Genomic DNA, 23,089 nt, shown 5'->3' with positions numbered 1-23,089 from the left:
ATTTGTAGAGTAGCTGTATGACGTTTTCTCAAACCTATTTCTCGTTCATGTATCATCTGGACGATTGAATTCACCGGAGTGTGTCGAAAGCGCAGGAACACTGGTATCTATGCTTAAGTAACATTTGCGTAGAAATTTTCTTTCTCTTTCAAGTCGCGTGATTCGAGCTGTCCGTGATTGCAAATTTTTAATTAAAAAGTTTTTCGGGTTTATTGTCAGGTCTACAAATGTCAAAAGTTCTTGTGAGCATTGTCCTTCTAACAAGTCGATACATTCATCACAATCTAACTCCCAGAATAGATAACTCACTTTACCACTTTCAGTCGGACGCATTGCTAAATTTTTTCTTTCCATCACAGCAGCAATTTCTAACACATCTTTTTCCAGTGATGCAATATATTTCATCAGAGTTGCCATCTTCACAGCACTTGCAGAATTCACACTTTAAGTGTTTTAATTTTTAACAGTTTAATATGTGCAAATAGGACACACACTGCACGATAAAATCTGATTTAGGGAGCATCTACAGTTGCAACACGTTTTCCCTTCAATTAGAGTATATCATACAGTTTCATGCAACCGCACAGCACGAGCATGCGAGTATAAGTCTGCTACTCTATGATACGACACATATATTATAATGTTGCTCCCCTCTTGATTTTAATTCTACATCTCTCTTCATCTCTCTGTTCTAACTGGAGTATCATCTAGCTCATCATTTTTTGAAGAGTTTTCCTGATAATGCATGTGCACATCATACTATTCATATACATATAGAACAGGGGCGGGAAAGAAATAATTAAACACAGTTTAACAGTAAAATAATTTATTTGTTGCAAGCATTATAAATAATTTCATTTATAGCACAAGTTATCAATTCACAATCTATAAGTGATTCGCTATTAAACATATTACTATCACGTATCGCCTTTGCGGCATTGCTCACATCGCGGATATTATTGCGTTGTAATATTGTCATTAACACTATGAGTATTCTCACAGCCAGGAATACATATGATCAATACATTTGTCGAAATCGAATAAATGTAGTAACGTTGATGGTTTCATGTACAAAGAATTATCAGATAATGTAATTTTTATAATTTTTGAAGTATACATGTTAACCGCTTCGAGTGTCAGATCACTAATCCATAGTGGAGTTTCAGTTAGCTGCTCAATGTCTGCTCGTTTCCGCATTAGAGATTTCCATGTTTCAATGGGTAATATTATTTGATTGCCTCGATTATCACCGAGAGCCAATTCCACATAGGATATTATTCCGACGCTGATTCCTATTTCCAAATATTTGTATGATGTTGGGGTTAAGACGTATCTTCTTCCAAGTATACGAGCCGCACGATGAGATGCGCTACAAAAATTTTATTAAAAATAATTATTTAAAAATCATTATTTAAAAATCTTTATTTAACAGATAATATTGAAACTTACTCGTCACATTTCTTCTTGCACAAAACATTGCTCTCTTGTACTGGAACATAATAATTCATGCTGGCGGAGTACATTTTAAAAGAACCTTTTCAATCGAGTGATCAATGTGATACTAAATTATTTTTAAATTTTATCTATAATATCCATTGTGATGGGGTGGGGATTATTGCTGATCCGATATTATTTTCAACCAATCAAAGCACCGATGCACGGCTGCTGCTATGACATCATCCTCAAATGAAATGTTAGAATTATTGTCAAGGTCAAAATGTGCAAAATGCATCATATTCAAAATTTTCAAGCGCCGATGCATGGCTGCTAGTGACATCATCCTCAGATGAAATGTTAGAATTATTGTAAAGGTTAAAATGCACAAAATGCAACATATTCACAATTTTCAAGCGCCGATGCGCGGCTGCTATGACATCATCCTCAAATGAAATGTTAGAATTATTGTCAAGGTCAAAATGTGTAAAAATGCAACATATTCAAAATTTTCAAGCGCCGATGCACGGCTGCTATCACCTTGAGATGAATCTTGCGAAATGTGCTAAATGTATCACGAGCGCCAATGCACCGGCTGCTGTCATCCCCCAGGTTGTTAGTGTCCTCTCGTAAGGACCGGTGCTTGGCACGTATTGATTGAAGTATTTACTTGCTTTTCTTATTTTCGCTCTCTTTATTGAAAATCGCCTTTTGTTACATTGCTGTTTGCATGCACGTACACAAACCGAGATCAACTAACTAGGACATGCGGACAATCCGCAGCGCCGCCAGAAGTAATGGCGCCATCCTTAACACGGCGCGAAACTCAAACGTACAAGGCTCTTTATCGCGCAGAACCAAACTGTGTGTGTCCAATCAATCGATATATCATAAACATACCGCGCGCCTTGATAATCTTCGATTATCAACATTACAAGATTAAATAATAAAATCTTAAGGCGAAATAATACTAATATTAAAATGCAAATAAAGATAAATCTAAGAATGATAATCACAGTTAAAATAATAGTTCTTTCTTACATATTACAACGGATTACTTCTCGACATTACAAGATGATTCTAAAGGAATTATACTTAATCTAACCGCGGGTCTTTTGAAAACTCCGGTGGCCGTTTCAATGACGGCTGCCCTGACGATTTGATCATCACCGGGACAGACTTCTTGCACCCTTCCTAGAATCCATTTTAAGGGTGGCAGCCCATCTTCTTTACAAAGAACCAATTGGCCGATTTGAAGTTGTGCACCATGGTTCTTCTGCCACTTAGTGCGGCGCTGCAGCTGCAATAAATATTCAGACGACCAGCGTTTCCAAAAGTGCTGTCGAATCTGCTCCAATCGCTGCCATCTTGATAATTGATTTAGCTTAAGGTCCGTGAGATCTGGTTCAGGATAAGATATTAACGAACTGCCAATAAGGAAATGACCTGGAGATAAGTAACTCAAATCGTTCGGATCCGATGAAAGGGCGGTTAGCGGCCGCGAGTTAAGGATCGCTTCTATTTGAGTTGTAAGGGTAGAAGCTTCCTCAAAAGTTAATGCTGCATTTGAGGCTACCTTGTAAAAATGCCGCTTAAAGGATTTGACGCTCGCCTCCCATAAGCCCCCTAAATGCGGGGCTCGAGGTGGTATAAAATGCCATTTTATACCCTCCGATGACATTGTACTGATAATTTTGCGCTGATGTTCCTCTTGTGCTAACAATTTCCCGAGGCTTTCTAACTCACGATTAGCTCCGATAAAGTTAGTGCCGAGAACACCTCAGCTGGCTTTCCTCTTCGCGCGATGAATCGCTTGAAAGCATTAAGGAAGGCCTCCGTTGTCAGGTCGGAAACAACCTCAAAATGCACAGCCTTTATGGCCATACAGACGAAGACCGCCACATAAGTTTTAATGTGCTTGCTGTTCCTGCGTCTTCCTTCACGAATATAGATCGGACCGAAATAGTCCACTCCTGTGGCGCTAAACGGCCTCGCGTACGTTACTCTATGCTTCGGCAGATTTCCCATTAATTGCTCCGACATTCGTGGCTTGGACTTGAAGCAAACGATACATTGACGAAGCAATTTCTTGATTGTGCCGCGCGCCCTGATTGGCCAATACCGTTCTCGCACGGCAGCGAGAGTTGCTTCAATTCCGGTATGCATGTTTTTCTCGTGTTCATGCTTGATGATAAGTTCAGTTAACCTTGAACGCTGAGGTAGCAATAAAGGATGCTTGGTGTCATGTTGAAGTGCCGAATGCCTTAATCTGCCACCAACGCGTAGAAAGTCGTCCTCATCCAAAAATGGGTTCAAATCTTTTAGTAAGCTCGTGCGTGAAGTCACGGCACCTTCCTGTAGGGCGCTTAATTCACGATGAAAGACCAATCGCTGTTCTCTCCTGATGAGGCTCTTTCTTGCGTACTCAAGTTCGTCCATTGACAAAGGTCCCGCTGGGTGGAAACCACTCTCTTTCTTGCAGATACGAGCGAAACGTATACATGTAGCTACAACTCTGATGAGTCTGTTATAGGTTGAGAATTTAGCGAAGGGATCGACATCTTCTTGGATGGGCACTGCTATTACAGACTCATCAAAATCATCCAGCCGGCTCCCATCAAACTCCACAAGTGCCTCCTCCGAAGGGTCTCTGATGCCATCGCCATTCTGCAACCAAGCAGGTCCCTTCCACCATAATATAGAGCCTGCTAATTCCTTTGGAGTGACCCCTCGTGAAATTAAGTCCGCCGGATTCTCTTTCGTACTTACGTGATTCCAATCTTCGACGGAGCTCAATTCTTGAATTTCGCCGATCCTATGTGCAACGAATACGGGTAACTTTTTGTTAGCCGCCTTGATCCAATGAAGTACTATTGAAGAATCCGTCCAGTAGTATTCCTTGTGGATGTTGAGTTCCAAAGCGCCTTTAACCTTGGTTATCAACTGGGCCAACAGCTGTGCACCGCACAATTCCAGCCTAGGAATCGAAAGCGCTTTGAGCGGAGCGACACGAGACTTGGAGCACAGCAGTTGAGATTGAATAACTCCGTGCGAATTTTTACTACATAAATAAATGCAGGCTCCATATGCTCGCTCACTTGCATCGCAGAATCCATGAAGATCCAACTGAATATCAGTGCCAACGGTTATGACCTTACGCTGCACACTGAATTTGTTGAGTTCTTGTATCTTTATAATATAATCTGACCACTCCGTATAGATATCCGAAGGCAAGGACTCATCCCAATCAAGCTGCAACTTCCAAAGCTTTTGAATTATGATTTTAGCAGTTATTATTACAGGTCCCAATAACCCGAGCGGATCGAATATTTGAGAAATACTGGATAAAATTGACCTTTTTGTGCAAGTTCTCGATTCCGGCGCATCCATGGAAATTATGTACTGCAGCACGTCCTTTGAGGGATTCCATTTGATGCCTAGAGTTTTTGTTGTTCCATCTTTGTCCAGCTCCAATATAGCGTTACTAATAGCGAGTTCAGGCAAGTCTCTCAACAAATCTTGGTCATTGGAAGCCCACTTTCTGAGCGTGAAACCTCCTCTTTGAAGCAATTCTGTGGTTTGATCACGAATAAGCAACGCCTCTTCCTTGGAATTCGAACCAGTTATTAGGTCATCAACGTAAAAGTCTCTACGCGCTATCATGGCCCCTTTAGGAAACTGAGCCTCCTCCAAATCTGCTAGTTGATGGATGACTTTAGTTGCTAGGAAGGAAGCTGGTGATGTTCCATACGTTAACGTTGTTAATTCATAGGTTCTGATGTCGTCAGAAGGCTGGTCACGTCAAACAATACGTTGTAAAGGAATTTGATCCTTGTTCACCAAAATCTGTCTGTACATTTTGGCGACGTCCGCCGTCAAGGCGTATTCAAAGCTTCGAAACCGCAACAATATTGAAAACAGTTCCTGTTGCAGAACGGGGCCGACCATTAAAACGTCATTTAAGGATAATCCGCTTGTTGTCTTGCTTGATGCGTCAAAGACTACCCTCAGTCGTGTGGTGGTGCTCGTCTCCTTCATGACGCAGTGATGCGGCAGATAATAATGTGGACTGACGTCACTTGTTAAATCTTCAATTTGAAGTTGCCTCATGTGCTGCAAACTCAGATACTCGTGTACAAAATCAGAATATTCCCTTTTCAACTGGGGATTTCGATCAAATTTACGCTCTAAAATTTTGAATCTGCTAATGGCAGTGTTTCTTGAGTCTCCTAAATTCTGAAGCTTTTCTTGCCTCGTGGGTAGTGTAACGATAAATCGACCTTCAGTGTTGCGTTTGTAGGTCCGTACGAAGTGTCCTTCACAAATCCTTTCTTCAGGCGTTCGCGTACTTTGTCATTCAATATGCTCAATTTGCCAGAAGCGTGAAAGGGTTGAATTAAGTTCGCTAACCGTCAAATTGCAGATTGTGTTTCTCGCTGCCTGATCATACGTGGTAAAGGTGCCAGAGACGATCCATCCGAGTAAGTGTTTTCTGCCAAATTGGTTGGTTGTTCGACAGTTTGATCCTTCCAATGCACAGTAAATCCAGAAATATTTCTGCACCTAATAACAAATCCACATCTGACGGGTGATTGAACTCGGGATCCGCCAATGTTATACCCTCCGGAATTTTCAACTCATGTAGGTTAAGTCGATTAACGGGAAGGGCTTGAGTGATTTTCTCAATTACTAAGCAATCAAGCTCTGCTTGAAACCCATTGATTCTAGAGCGTAATTTTACGATGGCACGCGTTTGTGTTGACAATTCGCTTACGCCGAATATCGATATACTTGTATTGCGTGATTTAAGGCCCAATCTCCTGACACAACCAGAGGTGATGAAACAGGATTGTGATCCATTGTCTAACAGAACCCGGCAAGGTTTTAAATTGCCTTCCGCATCGCAAACATTGACTATGGCTGTTGCCAGGATTACATGCCGCTGCTGCTCCACTGCGACATGGTTGACACTCGTAGCGACTACCGTCTCCTTGTCCGAAGAAGGGACCATCGCCTTTGTAGTGTTAGACTCTTGCTGCTTAGATGCCTGGTCGAGATGAAGTAATGTGTTGTGACGCTTGTTACATTTTCGGCACGACCCAGATCCACACTGCTTCGCCTGATGAGCCGTAGCCTTCAAACAATTTAGGCATAATTTGCGTGATTTTGCCTCCTTTATGCGATGCTCCACGTCTAACTCCAGATATCCAGCACACTTGTAAATAAAATGATCTTCCTTTCCACAATATGCGCACATAATATTCGATGTGACTACGTGAACGGCTGTGCCCTTGTTTTTGTCGGATTTGGCCCACCTTGGATTAACTAGCGCGTCCCGAGGAGTGCGCGATGATGCTTCCAAAGCCCTGCAGCGTTGTGTTAAGAAATCTACCAGCTGAGTGAATGTAGGTACCTCACCTCTTTTTATTGTAGTCTCCCATTCCTTGCTCGTCGTTTGATCAAGCCTACTAGTTACCAGATGAATTAACAAATCGTCCCATTGACCTGTGGGCCTTTTCAGAGCTTTGAGAGCTCGTATGTGCTTCAGTACGTTGTCCAACAACCGCCGTAATGCGAGATGATTCTCCTTGGGCAGAACGGGTTGCTCGAATAATGAATTGACATGTTTTTGGATTATCAGACTGTCATCGTCGTATCTCTCCCTGAGCATTCTCCAAGCCTCAATGTAATTTTCCTCGGAGGCCTCGAGAGAACTAACAACGTCCTTTGCCTCGTCCGTTAACGCAGAAATAAGGTATTGCATCTTCTGTACGCTTGGAAGCGTAGGATTTTCATGAATCATGCTTTGGAACATGTTACGGAATGGAATCCATTGTTCATATTTCCCTGAAAACGTGGGTAGATTAATACGTGGTAATTTTAGGTGTTTATTTGGAAAGTTACTTGCCTGAGATGACGGAGTTCCCTCTCGGCAATTTAGCACATTTTGAATAGTGCTATGGTTACGAACTTGCTGAGGAGGTAATGCTGCTTCGACCTTGTGATTAATTAATGTCTCCAGCTGAACAGTAATTGGGAAATATCTGTTTTCGAATATTGCCCTCTCGTCTTGATGAATTGGCTCACTCGCCTCCTCAGGCTCAAGCTCTTCAATTGCTGCCTGTGTCCCATCGAATGCGTCCCAAAGCTCGCTCATCTTTTGCAGACGTTGATTCAATTCGATTACCGATACCTCTGGCACGTTTAGATCGGTCAGATATGTGTGGCATCGCGTGAGACTTGATTTTATTTGCCTGCGCTTGGCCTTATGCACTTTGAGATTGTCTACGTCGGTCATTTTCGATAGATTTTATGTATAAGCCTTGATTCGAATGATTGCAACCGCGTGCTTCACTCCCGCGAATCTTTTAGGTTATGTATATAACTTGCCGTCGTCCCTTGTGTAGGATCCGGCTCGAAGGACCAAAAATGTTAGTGTCCTCTCGTAAGGACCAGTGCTTGGCACGTATTGATTGAAGTATTTACTTGCTTTTCTTATTTTCGCTCTCTTTATTGAAAATCGCCTTTTGTTACATTGCTGTTTGCATGCACGTACGCAAACCGAGATCAACTAACTAGGACGACGTGCGGACAATCCGCAGCGCCGCCAGAAGTAATGGCGCCATCCTTAACACGGCGCGAAACTCAAACGTACAAGGCTCTTTATCGCGCAGACCCAAACTGTGTGTGTCCAATCAATCGATATATCATAAACACAGGTGTTCACAATTAGTTTATTAGCAAAATGTGCAAAATCGCAATTTTCAAACAGCTGCATGGTCGCTATGACATCATCCTTAATGAAATATTAGATGCAAAATGTATCAATTTCAAGGCCGATGAGCCGCACGTGACAAAATCGCAACATACTCGAATTTTTCAAGTGTCAGTGATCAAATAAAAATGCTGGTAAGGAGGCATACTCTGTCAGTATCTTTGTCAGTGGTTCAAGAAGCGCATCTCAAAAATGGCACAATTGGAAGCAAGTTTGTTGGAGCAAGCCACAAGGGTGAATTCGGTGGAAGAATATATTGTGTGGGAGCAGCAATGTGACGAATACATCGAATCACTGGAAGAACAAAGTCGAATAAAATGTCCACGATTACCGATCGGAGTTCGACAATCGCTTGTCTCCCAAATCGCGCGTCTCGAAGGGTTGAAGAATTCGGTACGCAGACGTTTTGTATACGCAGGTGCCGGAAGCAGTTCGCGAGACATCGGACTCATATGGCGAGAGATTGATACGGCGTTCGAGAGCCGCATCTTGACTGGTGCGGTGATAAACAGCAACCACATCGAACCTCGTCAATTTCTAGAGGATGCCAAAGACATTGTGATCGAACACGTGCAAAAAGTGTTGCAAAAACACACTAGTGTAAAAGTGAACACTATATTTAATGGCGAGTTTGTGTCAGGCGATAAGCGCGCTAATAAAAGTCAACACTAAAAACTTTGAAATCTTTCGCACCTCCGATTTACATGATTGGTACAAACGCCGCGTTATCGAGCCCACACTAGCATCGCTAGAAGAATTTCAAGAACGTGATAGTGGTTGGGCATTGTCGCGAATAATCAATTTGAATATAAATATAAACAAGTATAATCCAATGCGCGCGGGATGCCATGTTAAATTGCCGCGAGAAATAATGAACAAAAGAGCAGTAGTGAACGTGCAATCTAAAGACAATGCATGTTTTGCGTGGGCGGTGGTCGCTGCTCTGTATCCTGCTGATAGAAAAGTGGAACGGGAATCTTCATATCCCCATTATTCGACAGTGCTGAATCTCCAAGACATTGAGTTTCCAGTGACTGTGAATCAAATTAAGAAATTTGAACTATCAAATTCTTAAATTAATTAACTCATTTAATTTCGATATTTCATTTTCGTCATTTCTAGTTAATATTCTCGATTGCATCTATTTTCGGATTATTTGTCTCTTTAACCGATTCTCGCGAAAGCCGTGCAACGGCTCGGATTATCGCCGAGCATGTTTACGTTTTTTCTGGTTCGCGCGTCTTTCCCCGCGCCTCGCCGCCCATCTCGGCCTTATTAAACAGCTGTTCGAAATGAAAACAATACTCGAGACCTTGACACGTATGTTCGCCGAAATAATCGAGTCAGATATCGACCGTTTTCGTGAGAGCATCTCTCTCTTCGCTTCTCTGTAAATCGAGAGACTAATCATTGTAAGTTATTCTTTTCTCTTGAGATTCAATAAACATTCTGTTTAACGCACCAATATCAGTGTCTTCACCTCAGTGCATCTCATCTAAATTCCGCGGATTAATTTCGCGTTCGCTTTAACATTATTTTTGGTCCTTCGAGCCGGATTTTCTACTTCGATTTCGCGAACATTCTAGAACACTCGGCAGTATTCTCTCGTGTGTCTCGCGTTAGCAAGACATTTTCTCTATCTCTGTGAGTGTCAGTGTTCTATAGTGCCGCATCATCGTGAAGTGCTATCTCGATCACATTGCATTCGCATTGTGAAACATATTATAATACATTGTTCTAAGTGACCGTTAACAATTTAATTTCAACAACAAGTGATCGTGACCTTTTTCACACTCAAGATGACAACATTCGGAGCAGTCGTCGAAAAGCAACAACATCTCTTCGGCCCGATTTCCCGCGCTTACGTGAACGCCAAAAAACTGGGGCCCAAGAAATTCAATCGATTCGCTATTGATGCTCGTCTTCAATCTCTCGAGTCTAATTGGGAGAAATTTCAACTAAATCACGACAAGATCATCAGCAGTTTTACTGAAGAAATGCGTAAGCATGCGTATATCACTGACGATCTTTACTCTATGTGTGAAGAAGCGTTCCACGACGGAAAAGCCAGTCTGATGCATGACCGAGAATCGCTCCTTCCGAAACGTGACGAAGGAAACGAATCTTTTCACGGGAAGAATGCGTCAGGATCATGTCGCGCGCTGCCAAAAATCAACTTGCCAAAATTCTCTGGCGATTACCATGAGTGGCCTTCATTTCGCGACCTATTCCATTCTATGGTCGGATCGAATCGCGACATACCGAGCGTCGAAAAATTACATTACTTGAAGTCGCAAACCACCGGCGAAGCTGCTCGGTATATCGCCAATATTCCGGTGACAGAAGAAAACTTCTCGCACGCGTGGGAAGCGCTCACGTCTCGGTATGAGAATCGCCGCATCCTCGTCACCACCTATCTCGATCGCATCTTCGATTTGAAGCAGCTTACGCAAAAGTCTTGTTCGGACCTCAAAGTGCTATTATCGACAGTCAAGGAATCTCTCGGCGCTTTACAATCTCTCGGTGCGCCTACCGACCATTGGGATATCCTCATCGTCTATCTCGTCGCTCGGCGTCTCGACTCGCAAACATTGGAGGCTTGGGAGCTCGAACAGGGAACGTCCGCCGACCTCGCCACCTTCAAGGATCTTGAAACCTTCGTCGAAGGTCGCATTCGGGCATTAGAGACCGTGCAATCTCGCTCTTCAAAATCCACCAACGCTGCATCGAAAGTGCCTCCGAAAAGCAAACCCGTTCGTGCGCATGCTGCTGTCGTCGGCAACACGAAGTGCTCGTTCTGCAGCGCAGCACACTACATCTCTTCATGCTCAGAATTCGCTGCTAAATCGCTTAGCGAACGCCAAGAATTTGTCAACCAGAAGCATCTGTGTTTCAACTGCCTCGGAACACACCGGCTAAGTGAATGTCGCACCTTGAAGAAATGCAGGCACTGCAAGGGACAGCACCACATGCTTCTCCATCGCGACGTCGCGTCAGCTCCAGTCGCAGCGACTTCCTCAAGTACTTCAGCAACATCTAGCGCAGCATCATCTGGATCTTCTACAGCGCCCGTTATTCGGTCTCATCACGCCGCTGTACCATTCGAGCGTCCTCACGTATTGCTGGCAACTGCCTGCATGACGCTAGTCACTGACCATGGTGAGCATTTCAAGGTCAGAGCACTACTTGACCAAGGATCAGAAGTATCGTTGATTCGAGAGTCATTGGTGCAACTACTTCGATTTTCTCGTGGTCGCGCGTCACTACCTATCCTCACCGTTGGCGAACAGCACGTCGGCTCCACTCGCGGCATTGTCTCATTACTCCTTCGATCGCGCATTGATCCAGCGGTCGAAATCAACGTCTCTGCTTTCGTCCTGCCTCGAGTCACTGGGCAAGTTCCTGATCAAGCTGTAGTGACTTCTTGGACGCATCTCGCTGATCTACCATTAGCCGAAGACTAATCCAGAATTCGCGGTGTCACGCGGCATTGATCTAATTCTAGGCGCAGACGTTTATGGCTCTCTCCTGCGCGGCTCTGTTCTTCAAGGACCTCCAAACGCTCCAGTTGCTCAAGAGACAGTCTTCGGTTGGATCGTTTCCGGACCTACCAGTTCGGTAACCTCCACTTCTCGTTCAGTCACATACACCGTCCGATTCACCAAGGACACTAATCTGCACGATGAGCTGCAGAAATTCTGACTCCAAGAAGAAGTCACTTCTTCATCATCCAGTCATCTTCTTCCTGATGAACTTGAATGCGAGACGCACTTCCGCGAAACACACTCTCGAAATCCTTCAGGAAGGTACGTCGTTCGTCTGCCATTCCGGTCTAATCATCAACCACTAGGAAAGTCAAGGTCATCAGCTCTTCGATCGCTCGAGCGAGTCCGTCAACGACTACAACGAGATTCATCGTTCGGCGACCTCTACGTCAAGTTCATGACTGAATATGAGGAGTTAAAACATATGCAACGTACTGCCGATTCTTCAGATCATCTCACGGCAGTCTACCTTCCGCATCACGGTGTTCTTCGTGAATCCAGTACCACGACGAAGTTACGAGTGGTATTCAATGGCTCATCGCGCACTACTACCGGCGTTTCACTCAACGACTGTCTACATTCGGGACCGAAACTGCAGCAAGATCTCGACGCAGTTCTCTTACGCTGGCGAACTCACCACTTCGTATTCGCTGCCGACATTGAAAAAATGTATCGGCAGATTTTGATGCATCCCGAGGACCGCCATTATCAACGAATTCTCTGGGGTACCGTCGGAGCCCCTCAGGAATTTGAGCTTTGCACTGTGACGTATGGCCTCACGTGTGCTCCGTACCTCGCTCTTCGTGTTCTTCAACAGCTCGCTTCCGACGAAGAGCACAACTATCCACAAGCAGCCGCGATATTACGGAGGGAAACTTACGTGGACGACGTCCTCTCTGGTGCTGATTCGATACCAGAGGCTCAAAAGAAAGCAGATCAGTTAATACGACTTCTCACGGCGGGCGGCTTTCACTTACAAAAATGGGCGTCAAATGAAGAGTCTATCCTGACTAGCCTCTCCATGACCTCTGAGACCCCAACCTCTCGAGAACTTCCAACCGAAGCTCGCACTCTCGGCATCGCTTGGCAAACGACGCCTTCAAATTTCACGTGAGTCAGACTACGTCCTCACTCACTCTCACCAAACGATCTGCCTTGTCTCGTGTAGCTCAATTATTTGATCCTCTCGGATGGCTCGCTCCAGTAACCATAGTCGGCAAAATCTTCATTCAACGCCTCTGGAAATCGAATATCGGATGGGATGATCCATTACCGTCATATCTCGCCAACGCCTGGATCAACTTTGACGATAATTTGAAGGACGTTTCCGAACTCGCAATACCACGCTGGATAGGAACATCTACATCAGCACGAGGCATCGAATTTCATGGATTCTCCGACGCCTCGCAAGATGCACTTGGAGCGGTTCTATATATTCGAACCTTCTCTAATTACTCCGACGCCAAGGTCACACTCCTCGCAGCCAAGAGTAAGGTAGCTCCCGTCAAACGGCAGACAATTCCCAGATTGGAACTCTCAGCCGCCATCTTGCTCGCTCGTTTGGTTGCCCGAGTTCAAGATATTCTCGAATACCAGCACGTTCCAGTACATCTGTGGACCGACTCGAGTGTCACCCTCGCATGGATCAGAGGTCATCCATCCAAATGGAAAGAATTCGTTTCCAATCGAGTGGCCGCCATTCAGGAGCTAGTTCCCGACGCACGGTGGCATCACGTTGCTGGAGTCGACAATCCAGCTGACTGCTTGTCTCGAGGCCTCTCACCACGTCAACTCCGTCATCGCTATCTCTGGTGGCACGACCCATCTTGGCTCCAAGATCCCTCAATTGGGTGGCCTTCAGATGCTCCTCCAATTGACTCTTCAATCGATCTCGAAGAGCGGTTTCAACCTCCTGTCCACGTGTCGATGGTAAGAACACCACCTCCTCACTGGGACTTACTTAATCGATTTTCACAGCTTAATCGCCTGTTGCGTATCACGGCCTGGATCATGCGCGCCACGCTCCTCTTCAAGGGTGACACCACACCAGCCTCCACAGGACTGACCAGCGACGAGATCCTCAACGCACGGACATTCTGGCTAAAGGAAACGCAGAAGGCTTATCTTGGCCGAGAAATGGAGATCTGCGCTCAACCAACTGCTCTTCCTCGCACTCATCCTCTATTCAAACTGTCGCCATTCGTCGACTCGGAAGGCATTCTTCGCGTCGGCGGACGCTTGAAAAACGCATTACTCGAATCTGAAATCAAGCATCCAGCTATCTTGCCTCGCGACTCTCCTTTCTCACGCCTTGTAATTTCAGACATCCATCAACGGACTCTCCATGGTTCAGGTCGTTTTAGCTACGATAAGACAGTAATACTGGATCATTGGTGGTCGAGCCCCGGTCAGCGCTTTCATCCGCCGGTGCGTTCGATGCACTCGACATCGCGCCGCCACCGCCAGCCAAATGATGGGATCATTACCGACGTCTCGCGTGACACCAACGCGCCCTTTCTTCAACTCCGGGGTGGATTACGCCGGTCCGTTCACGCTTAAAACCTGGCGTGGACGCGCTTCTCGCACCTATAAGGGGTATCTCATCGTCTTCATCTGCTTCGCCACATCAGCTGTCCATCTAGAGCTCGCCACGGACTACTCGACGCAAGGATTCATCGCAGCGTACCGGCGATTCATCAGCAGACGCGGTCGATGCAACTCGATAACGAGCGATTGCGGCACTAATCTCGTCGGCGCCGATACCGAACTTCGCCGTCTATTTAATTCCGCTTCTCGAGAAGTCGCCCACCTTTCTCATCTTCTAGCCGCCGACGGTACCACATGGAAATTCAATCCTCCCTCCGCTCCACATTTCGGTGGTAAATGGGAGGCCGCGGTAAAATCCACTAAATTTCACCTTCGACGCGTTATCGGTGACTCCGTGCTCACGTACGAAGAATTCAGTACGTTGCTCATTCAAATAGAGCCGTCTTGAATTCGCGACCGCTTTGCTCGCTTTCGGACGATCCCGCCGACGTCATCGCATTGACTCCCGCGCATTTTCTCGTTGGAGAATCTCTCATAGTTCTTCCGGAACCGTCGCTAACCGAAACGCCGATCTCTCGCCTTTCACGGTGGCAATTTCTCCGCCACATGCTCGAACGATTTTAGAATCGCTGGTCAACCGAGTATCTGCAGCGCTTTCAAGTTCGAAATAAGTGGCAGCAGTCAACCAATTCAATTGCAATCGGGTCTCTCGTACTAATTCTCGATGAGCGATACCCACCGTCGAAATGGCCGTTAGCGCGAGTCACTGCTGTACATCCGGGTACAGACGGCCTCACTCGGGTTGTATCCGTTCGTACTGCCACGTCGGAGTTCAAAAGACCCATCGTTAAATTGTGTCCGCTCCCGATCAACTCGTAACAATTATGCGTGTAATTGTCGTCACGACTTTCAATGCGTACTGCTTAAATCATTTAACTTCTGTTCATTACTCATTATCCCGTACAAATTGTAACCATTTTCATCCATTTCTTATTATTCATTATAGTTTCATTACTTTAGCGGCGTCCAGCCCCTGAGGCGGGCGGTAGTGTTAAATTAATTAACTCATTTAATTTCGATATTTCATTTTCGTCATTTCTAGTTAATATTCTCGATTGCATCTATTTTCGGATTATTTGTCTCTTTAACCGATTCTCGCGAAAGCCGTGCAACGGCTCGGATTATCGCCGAGCATGTTTACGTTTTTTCTGGTTCGCGCGTCTTTCCCCGCGCCTCGCCGCCCATCTCGGCCTTATTAAACAGCTGTTCGAAATGAAAACAATACTCGAGACCTTGACACGTATGTTCGCCGAAATAATCGAGTCAGATATCGACCGTTTTCGTGAGAGCATCTCTCTCTTCGCTTCTCTGTAAATCGAGAGACTAATCATTGTAAGTTATTCTTTTCTCTTGAGATTCAATAAACATTCTGTTTAACGCACCAATATCAGTGTCTTCACCTCAGTGCATCTCATCTAAATTCCGCGGATTAATTTCGCGTTCGCTTTAACACAAACAACATTTAGATAAATGTGTACAGCATCGAAGAAAAGAACATTGTCTCGATACGTCTCAGCGAGCAAAAGAAAGACAGACACGTCAACTTGCTGTACGTGGAAGACAACAACAGCGTTGGACATTTCGCCTGGATCAAGAATCTCTCCCGACTTGTCAGCTCACAATTGAGCAAAAAAGATCACAAGAAATATATCTGCGATCGGTATGTATATTTATTGTAAATTATATATGTATATAAAATAAAATTGTTTATAATTGTTATTTTACAGATGTCTGCATTATTTCGGTTCGGAAGACAAGTTGCAGTCACATACAGTAGACTGCGGAAAGATGAATGACTGCGCTATCCGGTTACCGAGCGATAAGGACAAGTGGCTCAGCTTCACCAACTACACCAGGAAAGAGCGACTTCCTTTTGTCGTATACGCAGACCTCGAATGTGTGCTGACAAAGACGGATAAGAAGGAAGAAGAAAAGAATTTATATCAACATCACCAAGTATTTAGTATAGCATATTATGTACATTGCTCATATGACGATTCATTATCCGAGTATTATTCTCGTCGTAGTGTAGATTGCGTTTCGTGGTTTTCCGAACAACTACAAAATTTAGCGATACGCGTAAAGAATATTTTAGCAACTAACGTCCCCATGGTAAATTTAACATCAGACGAGTGGGAAAAATTTCATAGCGCGACGCATTGCCATATATGTGAGAAACCATTCACGCAAGATGACGATACACGCGTACGCGATCATTGCCATCTGACCGGACGATACAGAGGTCCAGCACACTCAAATTGCAACTTAAATTATAAAAACTCTTTTTGTATTCCAATAGTATTTCATAATTTATCCGGTTACGACTCACATTTCATAATTAAGGAAATAGCTACAGCGTTCGAAGGGGGAATCGAATTACTTCCAATAACTAAAGAAAAATATATTTCATTTACAAAAAATGTTCAAATTGCAGAAGACAAATCCAGAAATATTAAATTACGTTTTATCGATTCATATAAATTCCTCAATACTAGTCTCGACAAATTGGCATCATTTCTAAGTAAAGATAAACTCAAAAATTTACAATTGAAATTTCAAAATTTATCTACCGAAAATTTCGAATTATTAACACGGAAAGGTGTCTTTCCGTACGAATACATCAACTGTTTTGAAAGGTTGCATGATACATGTCTACCACCGCGCGAATCATTTTACAGTTCCTTGACCGGCGACACTGTATCCGAGAACGATTACGCGCACGCCGAAAACGTCTGGGAGCGGTTCTCCATTCGAACGCTGGGCGAATATAGCAATTTATATTTAAAAACTGATGTTATGTTATTAGCTGACATTTTTGAAAATTTCCGGGATAAATGTATCGAGAGTTATGGGCTCGACCCCGCGTATTATTATACTCACCCCGGGTATACGTGGGACGCCATGTTAAAGCACACAAAAATTACGTTCGAATTACTTACAGACGTTGACATGGTAATGTTTATCGAACGGGAGTAGATATACTAGGAGAGTTCTAACCCAGGGGTAATGAGGGGGGGGGGTGAGGGGCGTAGGGAACCCATGGCGCGGGGGAATGACGTCACGCTGGGAGGGGGAATGACGTCACGCGGGGCGGGGGTGGCGTCCGCGGGGCGGGGGAGGCGTCCGCGATGAACCGCGAGGGGGCCGCGGGGAGGGGGAAGCGTCCGCGATTTTATGGTCCGCGAGGGGTCCGCGGGGAGGGGGAGGCGTCCGCGAAAGACCGCATGAAGCTTTGTTGGTGAGGGGTCTGCGGGGAGAGGGGAATCCGCGAAAGACCGCATGAAACTTTTTGGGTAAGGGGTCCGCGGGGAGAGAGGAACGCGAAGGAGAGCGCGAGGCGAACGTGAGAGAGAGATGTCGCGAGAGAGACGTTCGCGAAAGAGAGATAGCGGTAGCGAGATGATGCGGCGATGGAGAGCGCGAGGTGTTGCAGCGAGGCGTATATGCAAGAGCGAGAGAGATAGCGCGAGATGACGAGAGGTAGCGAGATGACGCGAAGGAGAGCGCGAGAGCTGATGCAGCGAAGGAGAGCGCGAGGCGCACGCGAGAGAGATGACGCAAGCGAGGCGTATATGCAAGAGCGAGAGAGAGATGTTGCGAGATGATGCGGCGATGGAGAGCGCGAGAGCTGATGCAGCGAAGGAGAGCGCGAGAGGCGGACGCGAGAGAGACTTTTTTATAATATTTATAATAATTTTAATTAATAAGATTTTAATAGGAGGAAAGGAGAGAGGACCTATTCTAAAATAAACTATATTTTTAATATTTAAAATAATTTTTATTTATAACTGTGTGTGTGTGTGTATTTTACAAAATGTTTGTGTGTGTGTGTGTGTGTAAATTTAAAAAATTTTAAATATATAATATAAAATAAAATGTAATATAAAATATATAATCAAAAATAAAAGTATATAAAATATAAAATATGAACTTTAAGTGGCTGGATAATGGTTGGGCGGCCGAATGCGAGATGCTGCGAGAAGCGGCGGCGACTGCTGGGCAGGGACTCCTGCATAACAGAAAATGTTATTAAGAATTTATAATTAATAGATAATTTGATTTATATTTAATTTAATTTATAACTTACATGATAATCTCAGCCTTTTGACGTCAGATTTATTGGACGCGTAAATATTAGTCCACCCAATGGAACATCTTCCAAAAAATGCCATGATGAAGCTTGCGCTTTTTTGGAGGACAATATAGGGGATATATCATAAAACACGCATGCTTGCACGAACAGGCATTCAATGTTTCCTTTTCACGATCTCGTAAAAACTGATGCAACGATTTTGCATTAGGACTTCGTTGACCAATTTCACGATTTTTTAACAACTTCACTACCGAAGTTACTGGCTCAACTTTATATCTTAATACCTTTTCACGCTCCATTTCAACATCTGATATATCATCAACATCTGATATATCATCAATCACTATCATCTCATCATCATTCATCACATCATCATCATCCACCACATCTTCTCTATCCATCACAACTTCTCTACCCATTTTACATTCAAGACTATCAGAAACTTTATGATGGGACACATATTATAATGTTGCTCCCCTCTTGATTTTAATTCTACATCTCTCTGGTTCTAACTGGAGTATCATGTCTCAGCTAGCTCATCACTTTTTAAATCTCCAGAGAACGAAGAAATAGTTTTGTTAGCTATATCTTATTGGGAAAGAAATAATTAAACATAGATTAACAATAAAAAATATTTTATTTGTTACAAACATCGTGAAGAATATCATTTACAGCACATGTTAATATTTCACAATCTATGAGTGATTCACTATCGTACGCATCGCTTTTCGCGTATCGCTTTTACAGCATCACATACATTAGTAATATTATTGCGTTGTAAAATAGTTGCAAATTGTTTAAATTTTTCATTCACAAGATGAGTATTTTCACATAGCCAGAAATACACATGATCTATACATTTTTCAAACTCAAATAAATGTAATAGAGTCGATGGCTTCATATATAAAAAATTATTGGATAATGTTAATTTTACAATTTTTGAATCCGATATTTTAACAATTTCTATTGTTAGATCTCGAATCCGTAATGGAGTTTGAGATGATTGTAAAAATCGTTCAATGTCCGCACGTTTCCGCATTAGTGATATCCATGTTTCAATAGGCAATATTATGTGGTTGCCTCGATTATCACCAAGAGCTAATTCCACATATGATACAGCTCCAACGCTGATTCCTATTTCCAAATATTTATAGGATGTTGCGGTTAGAGCATATCTTCACCCAAATATACGAGTCGCACGCTGAATGCTATAAAAATTATTTAAAAATCATTATTTAAAAATCATTATTTAAAAATCATTATTTAAAAATCTTTATTTTGACAAAAAAAAGAATCGAAACTTACTTGTCACTTGTATTCTTAGACATTTCTTGTATTGGAACGTAATAATTCATGCTGGCGGAGTACATTTTTAAAAGAACCTTTCACATAAGTGATTGATACAATACTAAATCATTATTACAAATTTTTATTGATACAAAGCAATGGGGTGGGGATTATTGCTGACACAAAATTATTTTTAACCAATCATCAAAGCGCCGATGCACGGCTGCTATGACATCATCCTCAATGAAATATTAAATGTAAAATAATGCAACATAATTAAAATTTTCGAGCGCCAATATACGACTGCTATGACATCATCCTCAATGAAATATTAAATGTAAAATAATGCAACATATTCAAAATTTCAAGCGTCAATGTACGGCTGCTATGATATCATCCCCAGGTGTTCAAAACGTATGTAACAAATCACAAGAAAATGCAACATAATTAAAATTTTCGAGCGCCAATGTACAACCGCTCTCATCTTGAGATGAATCTCGCGAAATGTACAAAAATGTATCAATTTCAAGCGCCAATGTACGGCTGCTATGATATCATCCCCAGGTGTTCAAAACGTATGTAATAAAATCACAAGAAAATGCTACATAATTAAAATTTTCGAGCGCCAATGTACGGCCGCTCTCATCTTGAGATGAATCTCGCGAAATGTGTAAAAATGTATCAATTTCAAGGTCGATACATCATTCGTACGTAACAAAATCACAAAGTGCAACATACTCGAGTGCCAATGATCTCTACGATTAAATAAAAAGGATGGTAAAGAGGCATACTATGTTAGTATCATTGTCAGAGGTTCAGCAAAAGCATCTCAAAAATGGCACAATTGGAAGCAAGTTTGTTGGAGCAAGCCGCAAGGGTGAATTCGGTGGAAGAATATATTGTGTGGGAGCAGCAATGTGACGAATACATCGAATCACTGGAAGAACAAAGTCGAATAAAACGTCCACGATTACCGATCGGAGTTCGACAATCGCTTGTCTCCCAAATCGCACGTCTCGAAGGGTTGAAGAATTCGGTACGCAAACGTTTTGTACACGCAGGTGCCGGAAGCAGTTCGCGAGACATCGGACTCATATGGCGAGAGATTGATACGGCGTTCGAGAGCCGCATCTTGATTGGTGCGGTGAAAAACAGCAACCACATCGAACCTCGTCAATTTCTAGAGGATGCCAAAGACATTGTAATCGAACACGTGCAAAAAGTGTTGCAAAAACACACTAGTGTAAAAGTGAACACTATATTTAATGGTGAGTTTGTGTCAGGCGATAAGCGCGCTAATAAAAGTGTCAACACTAAAAACTTTGAAATCTTTCGCACCTCCGATTTACATGATTGGTACAAACGCCGCGTTATCGAGCCCACACTAGCATCGCTAGAAGAATTTCAAGAACGTGATAGTGGTTGGGCATTATCGCGAATAAACAATTTAACTGTAAATATAAACAAGTATAATCCAATGCGCGCGGGATGCCATGTTAAATTGCCGCGAGAAATAATGATGAAGAGAGCAGTGGTTAATGTGCAATCTAAAGACAATGCATGTTTTGCGTGGGCGGTGGTCGCTGCTCTGTATCCTGCTGATAGAAAAGTGGAACGGGAATCTTCATATCCCCATTATTCGACAGTGCTGAATCTCCAAGACATTGAGTTTCCAGTGACTGTGAATCAAATTAAAAAGTTTGAACTGGCAAATAACATCACCATCAACGTTTACTGTATCGAAGAAAAGAACATTGTCCCAATGCGTCTCAGCGAGCAGAAGAAAGTCAGACACATCAACTTGCTGTACGTGGAAGACAGCAACAACATTGGACATTTCACATGCATCAAGAATCTCTCCCGGCTCGTGAGCTCGCAATTGAGCAAACATAATGGTCAAAAATATATCTGCGATCGGTATGTATATTTATTGCAAATTATATTTATTGTAAATTATATATGTATATAAAATAAAATTGTTTATAATTGTAATTTTACAGATGTATGCATTATTTCGGGTCTGAGGACAAGTTACAGTCACATATGGTAGACTGCGGAGAGATGAATGACTGCGCTATCCGGTTACCGAGCGATAAGGACAAGTGGCTCGCGTTCAACAACTTTAATCGCAAAGAACGACTTCCTTTTGTCGTATACGCAGACCTCGAATGTGTGCTGACAAAGACGAATAAGAAGGAAGAAGAAAAGAATTTATACCAACATCACCAAGTATTTAGTATAGCATATTATGTACATTGCTCATATGACGATTCGTTATCCGAATATTATTCTCGTCGTAGTGTAGATTGCGTTTCGTGGTTTTCCAAACAACTACAAAATTTAGCGATACGCGTAAAGAATATTTTAGCAACTAATGTCCCCATGGTAAATTTAACATCAGACGAGCGGGAAAAATTTCATAGCGCAACACATTGTCATATATGTGAGAAACCATTCATGCAAGATAACGATACACGCGTACGCGATCATTGTCATCTGACCGGGCGGTACAGAGGTCCAGCACACTCAAATTGCAACTTAAATTATAAAAACTCTTTTTGTATTCCAATAGTATTTCATAATTTATCCGGTTACGACTCACATTTCATAATTAAGGAAATAGCTACAGCGTTCGAAGGGGGAATCGATTTACTTCCAATAACTAAAGAAAAATATATATCATTTACAAAAACTGTCAATAGTACCAACGATGACAAAGATTGGAAAGCTTGCATAAAATTACGTTTCATCGATTCATATAAATTTCTCACAACAAGTCTCGACAAATTGGCATCTTTTTTGAATAAAGACAAACTCAAAATTTTACAATCGGAATTTCAAAATTTATCTACCGAAAATTTCGAATTATTAACACGGAAAGGTGTCTTTCCGTACGAATACATCAACTGTTTTGAAAGGTTGCATGATACATGTCTACCACCGCGCGAATCATTTTACAGTTCCTTGACCGGCGACACTGTATCCGAGAACGATTACGCGCACGCCGAAAACGTCTGGGAGCGGTTCTCCATTCGAACGCTGGGCGAATATAGCAATTTATATTTATATAAATCATGCAACCTTTCAAAACAGTTGATGTATTCATACGGAAAGACACCTTTCCGTGTTAATAAATTGAAATTTTCGGTAGATAAATTTTGAAATTCCGATTGTAAAATTTTGAGTTTGTCTTTATTCAAAAAAGATGCCAATTTGTCGAGACTTGTTGTGAGAAATTTATATGAATCGATGAAGTACTCTGCGTTGATACCACTGCTTTCTTTGTCATCGTTGGTACTATTGACAGTTTTTGTAAATGATAAGTACTCTGCGTTGATACCACTGCTT

At 42.9% G+C, this 23,089-nt stretch overlaps 5 protein-coding genes across 5 annotated transcripts in view; 3 read left to right on the top strand and 2 right to left on the bottom strand.

Moving 5' to 3' along the window:
* Nucleotides 1–2,488: 2,488 nt before the first annotated feature.
* LOC145938631 (uncharacterized) lies at nt 2,489–3,115 on the bottom strand. The gene has a single exon (XM_083042404.1). It carries the CDS (start codon nt 3,113–3,115, stop codon nt 2,489–2,491), a length of 627 nt encoding a protein of 208 aa, XP_082898530.1.
* A 56-nt stretch (nt 3,116–3,171) lies between these two features.
* On the bottom strand, nt 3,172–7,732 carry LOC145938627 (uncharacterized). Its single transcript, XM_083042390.1, has 3 exons — nt 5,885–7,732; nt 5,247–5,595; nt 3,172–5,168 (listed from the first exon to the last, which is right to left on the bottom strand). Exons 1-3 carry the CDS (start codon nt 7,730–7,732, stop codon nt 3,172–3,174), a joined length of 4,194 nt encoding a protein of 1,397 aa, XP_082898516.1.
* Nucleotides 7,733–10,008: 2,276 nt separating this feature from the next.
* Nucleotides 10,009–11,673, top strand: LOC145938617 (uncharacterized). The gene has a single exon (XM_083042378.1). It carries the CDS (start codon nt 10,009–10,011, stop codon nt 11,671–11,673), a length of 1,665 nt encoding a protein of 554 aa, XP_082898504.1.
* Nucleotides 11,674–12,151: 478 nt separating this feature from the next.
* Nucleotides 12,152–14,749, top strand: LOC145938609 (uncharacterized). Its single transcript, XM_083042366.1, has 3 exons — nt 12,152–12,830; nt 12,923–14,181; nt 14,348–14,749. The coding sequence occupies exons 1-3, from the start codon at nt 12,152–12,154 to the stop codon at nt 14,747–14,749; spliced, it is 2,340 nt and encodes a 779-aa protein (XP_082898492.1).
* Nucleotides 14,750–20,576: 5,827 nt separating this feature from the next.
* Nucleotides 20,577–23,089, top strand: part of LOC145938599 (uncharacterized) — a 7,064-nt gene continuing 4,551 nt past the window's right edge. Inside the window, exon 1 of the mRNA XM_083042354.1 lies at nt 20,577–21,658. Within this exon, the coding sequence (XP_082898480.1) occupies nt 20,577–21,658 (1,082 nt within the window). The remainder of the gene's footprint in view (nt 21,659–23,089) is intronic.

This window comes from Prenolepis imparis, unplaced genomic scaffold (assembly GCF_030444845.1).
Source record: "Prenolepis imparis isolate NDT839.2.m4 unplaced genomic scaffold, iyPreImpa1.0 SCAF_1, whole genome shotgun sequence".
Classification (NCBI taxonomy): Eukaryota; Metazoa; Arthropoda; class Insecta; order Hymenoptera; family Formicidae; genus Prenolepis; species Prenolepis imparis.
This window is presented reverse-complemented; position numbering and strand designations above follow the sequence as displayed.

Bases quoted from the DNA above. Each gene is read 5' to 3' on its own strand.
- LOC145938617 (XM_083042378.1), top strand. From the start codon at position 10,009: ATGACAACATTCGGAGCAGTCGTCGAAAAGCAACAACATCTCTTCGGC.
- LOC145938631 (XM_083042404.1), bottom strand. From the start codon at position 3,115: ATGTCATCGGAGGGTATAAAATGGCATTTTATACCACCTCGAGCCCCG.
- LOC145938627 (XM_083042390.1), bottom strand. From the start codon at position 7,732: ATGACCGACGTAGACAATCTCAAAGTGCATAAGGCCAAGCGCAGGCAA. The intron at 5,596-5,884 runs GTATGATCAGGC...CGAAATCCCCAG, and splicing joins GTCTCTGGCACCTTTACCAC to TTGAAAAGGGAATATTCTGA. The intron at 5,169-5,246 runs GTATTGTTTGAC...GAACATCACCAG, and splicing joins GGATCAAATTCCTTTACAAC to CTTCCTTCCTAGCAACTAAA.
- LOC145938609 (XM_083042366.1), top strand. From the start codon at position 12,152: ATGACTGAATATGAGGAGTTAAAACATATGCAACGTACTGCCGATTCT. The intron at 12,831-12,922 runs GCATCGCTTGGC...TGTCTCGTGTAG, and splicing joins AACCGAAGCTCGCACTCTCG to CTCAATTATTTGATCCTCTC. The intron at 14,182-14,347 runs GTGCGTTCGATG...CGCACCTATAAG, and splicing joins GTCAGCGCTTTCATCCGCCG to GGGTATCTCATCGTCTTCAT.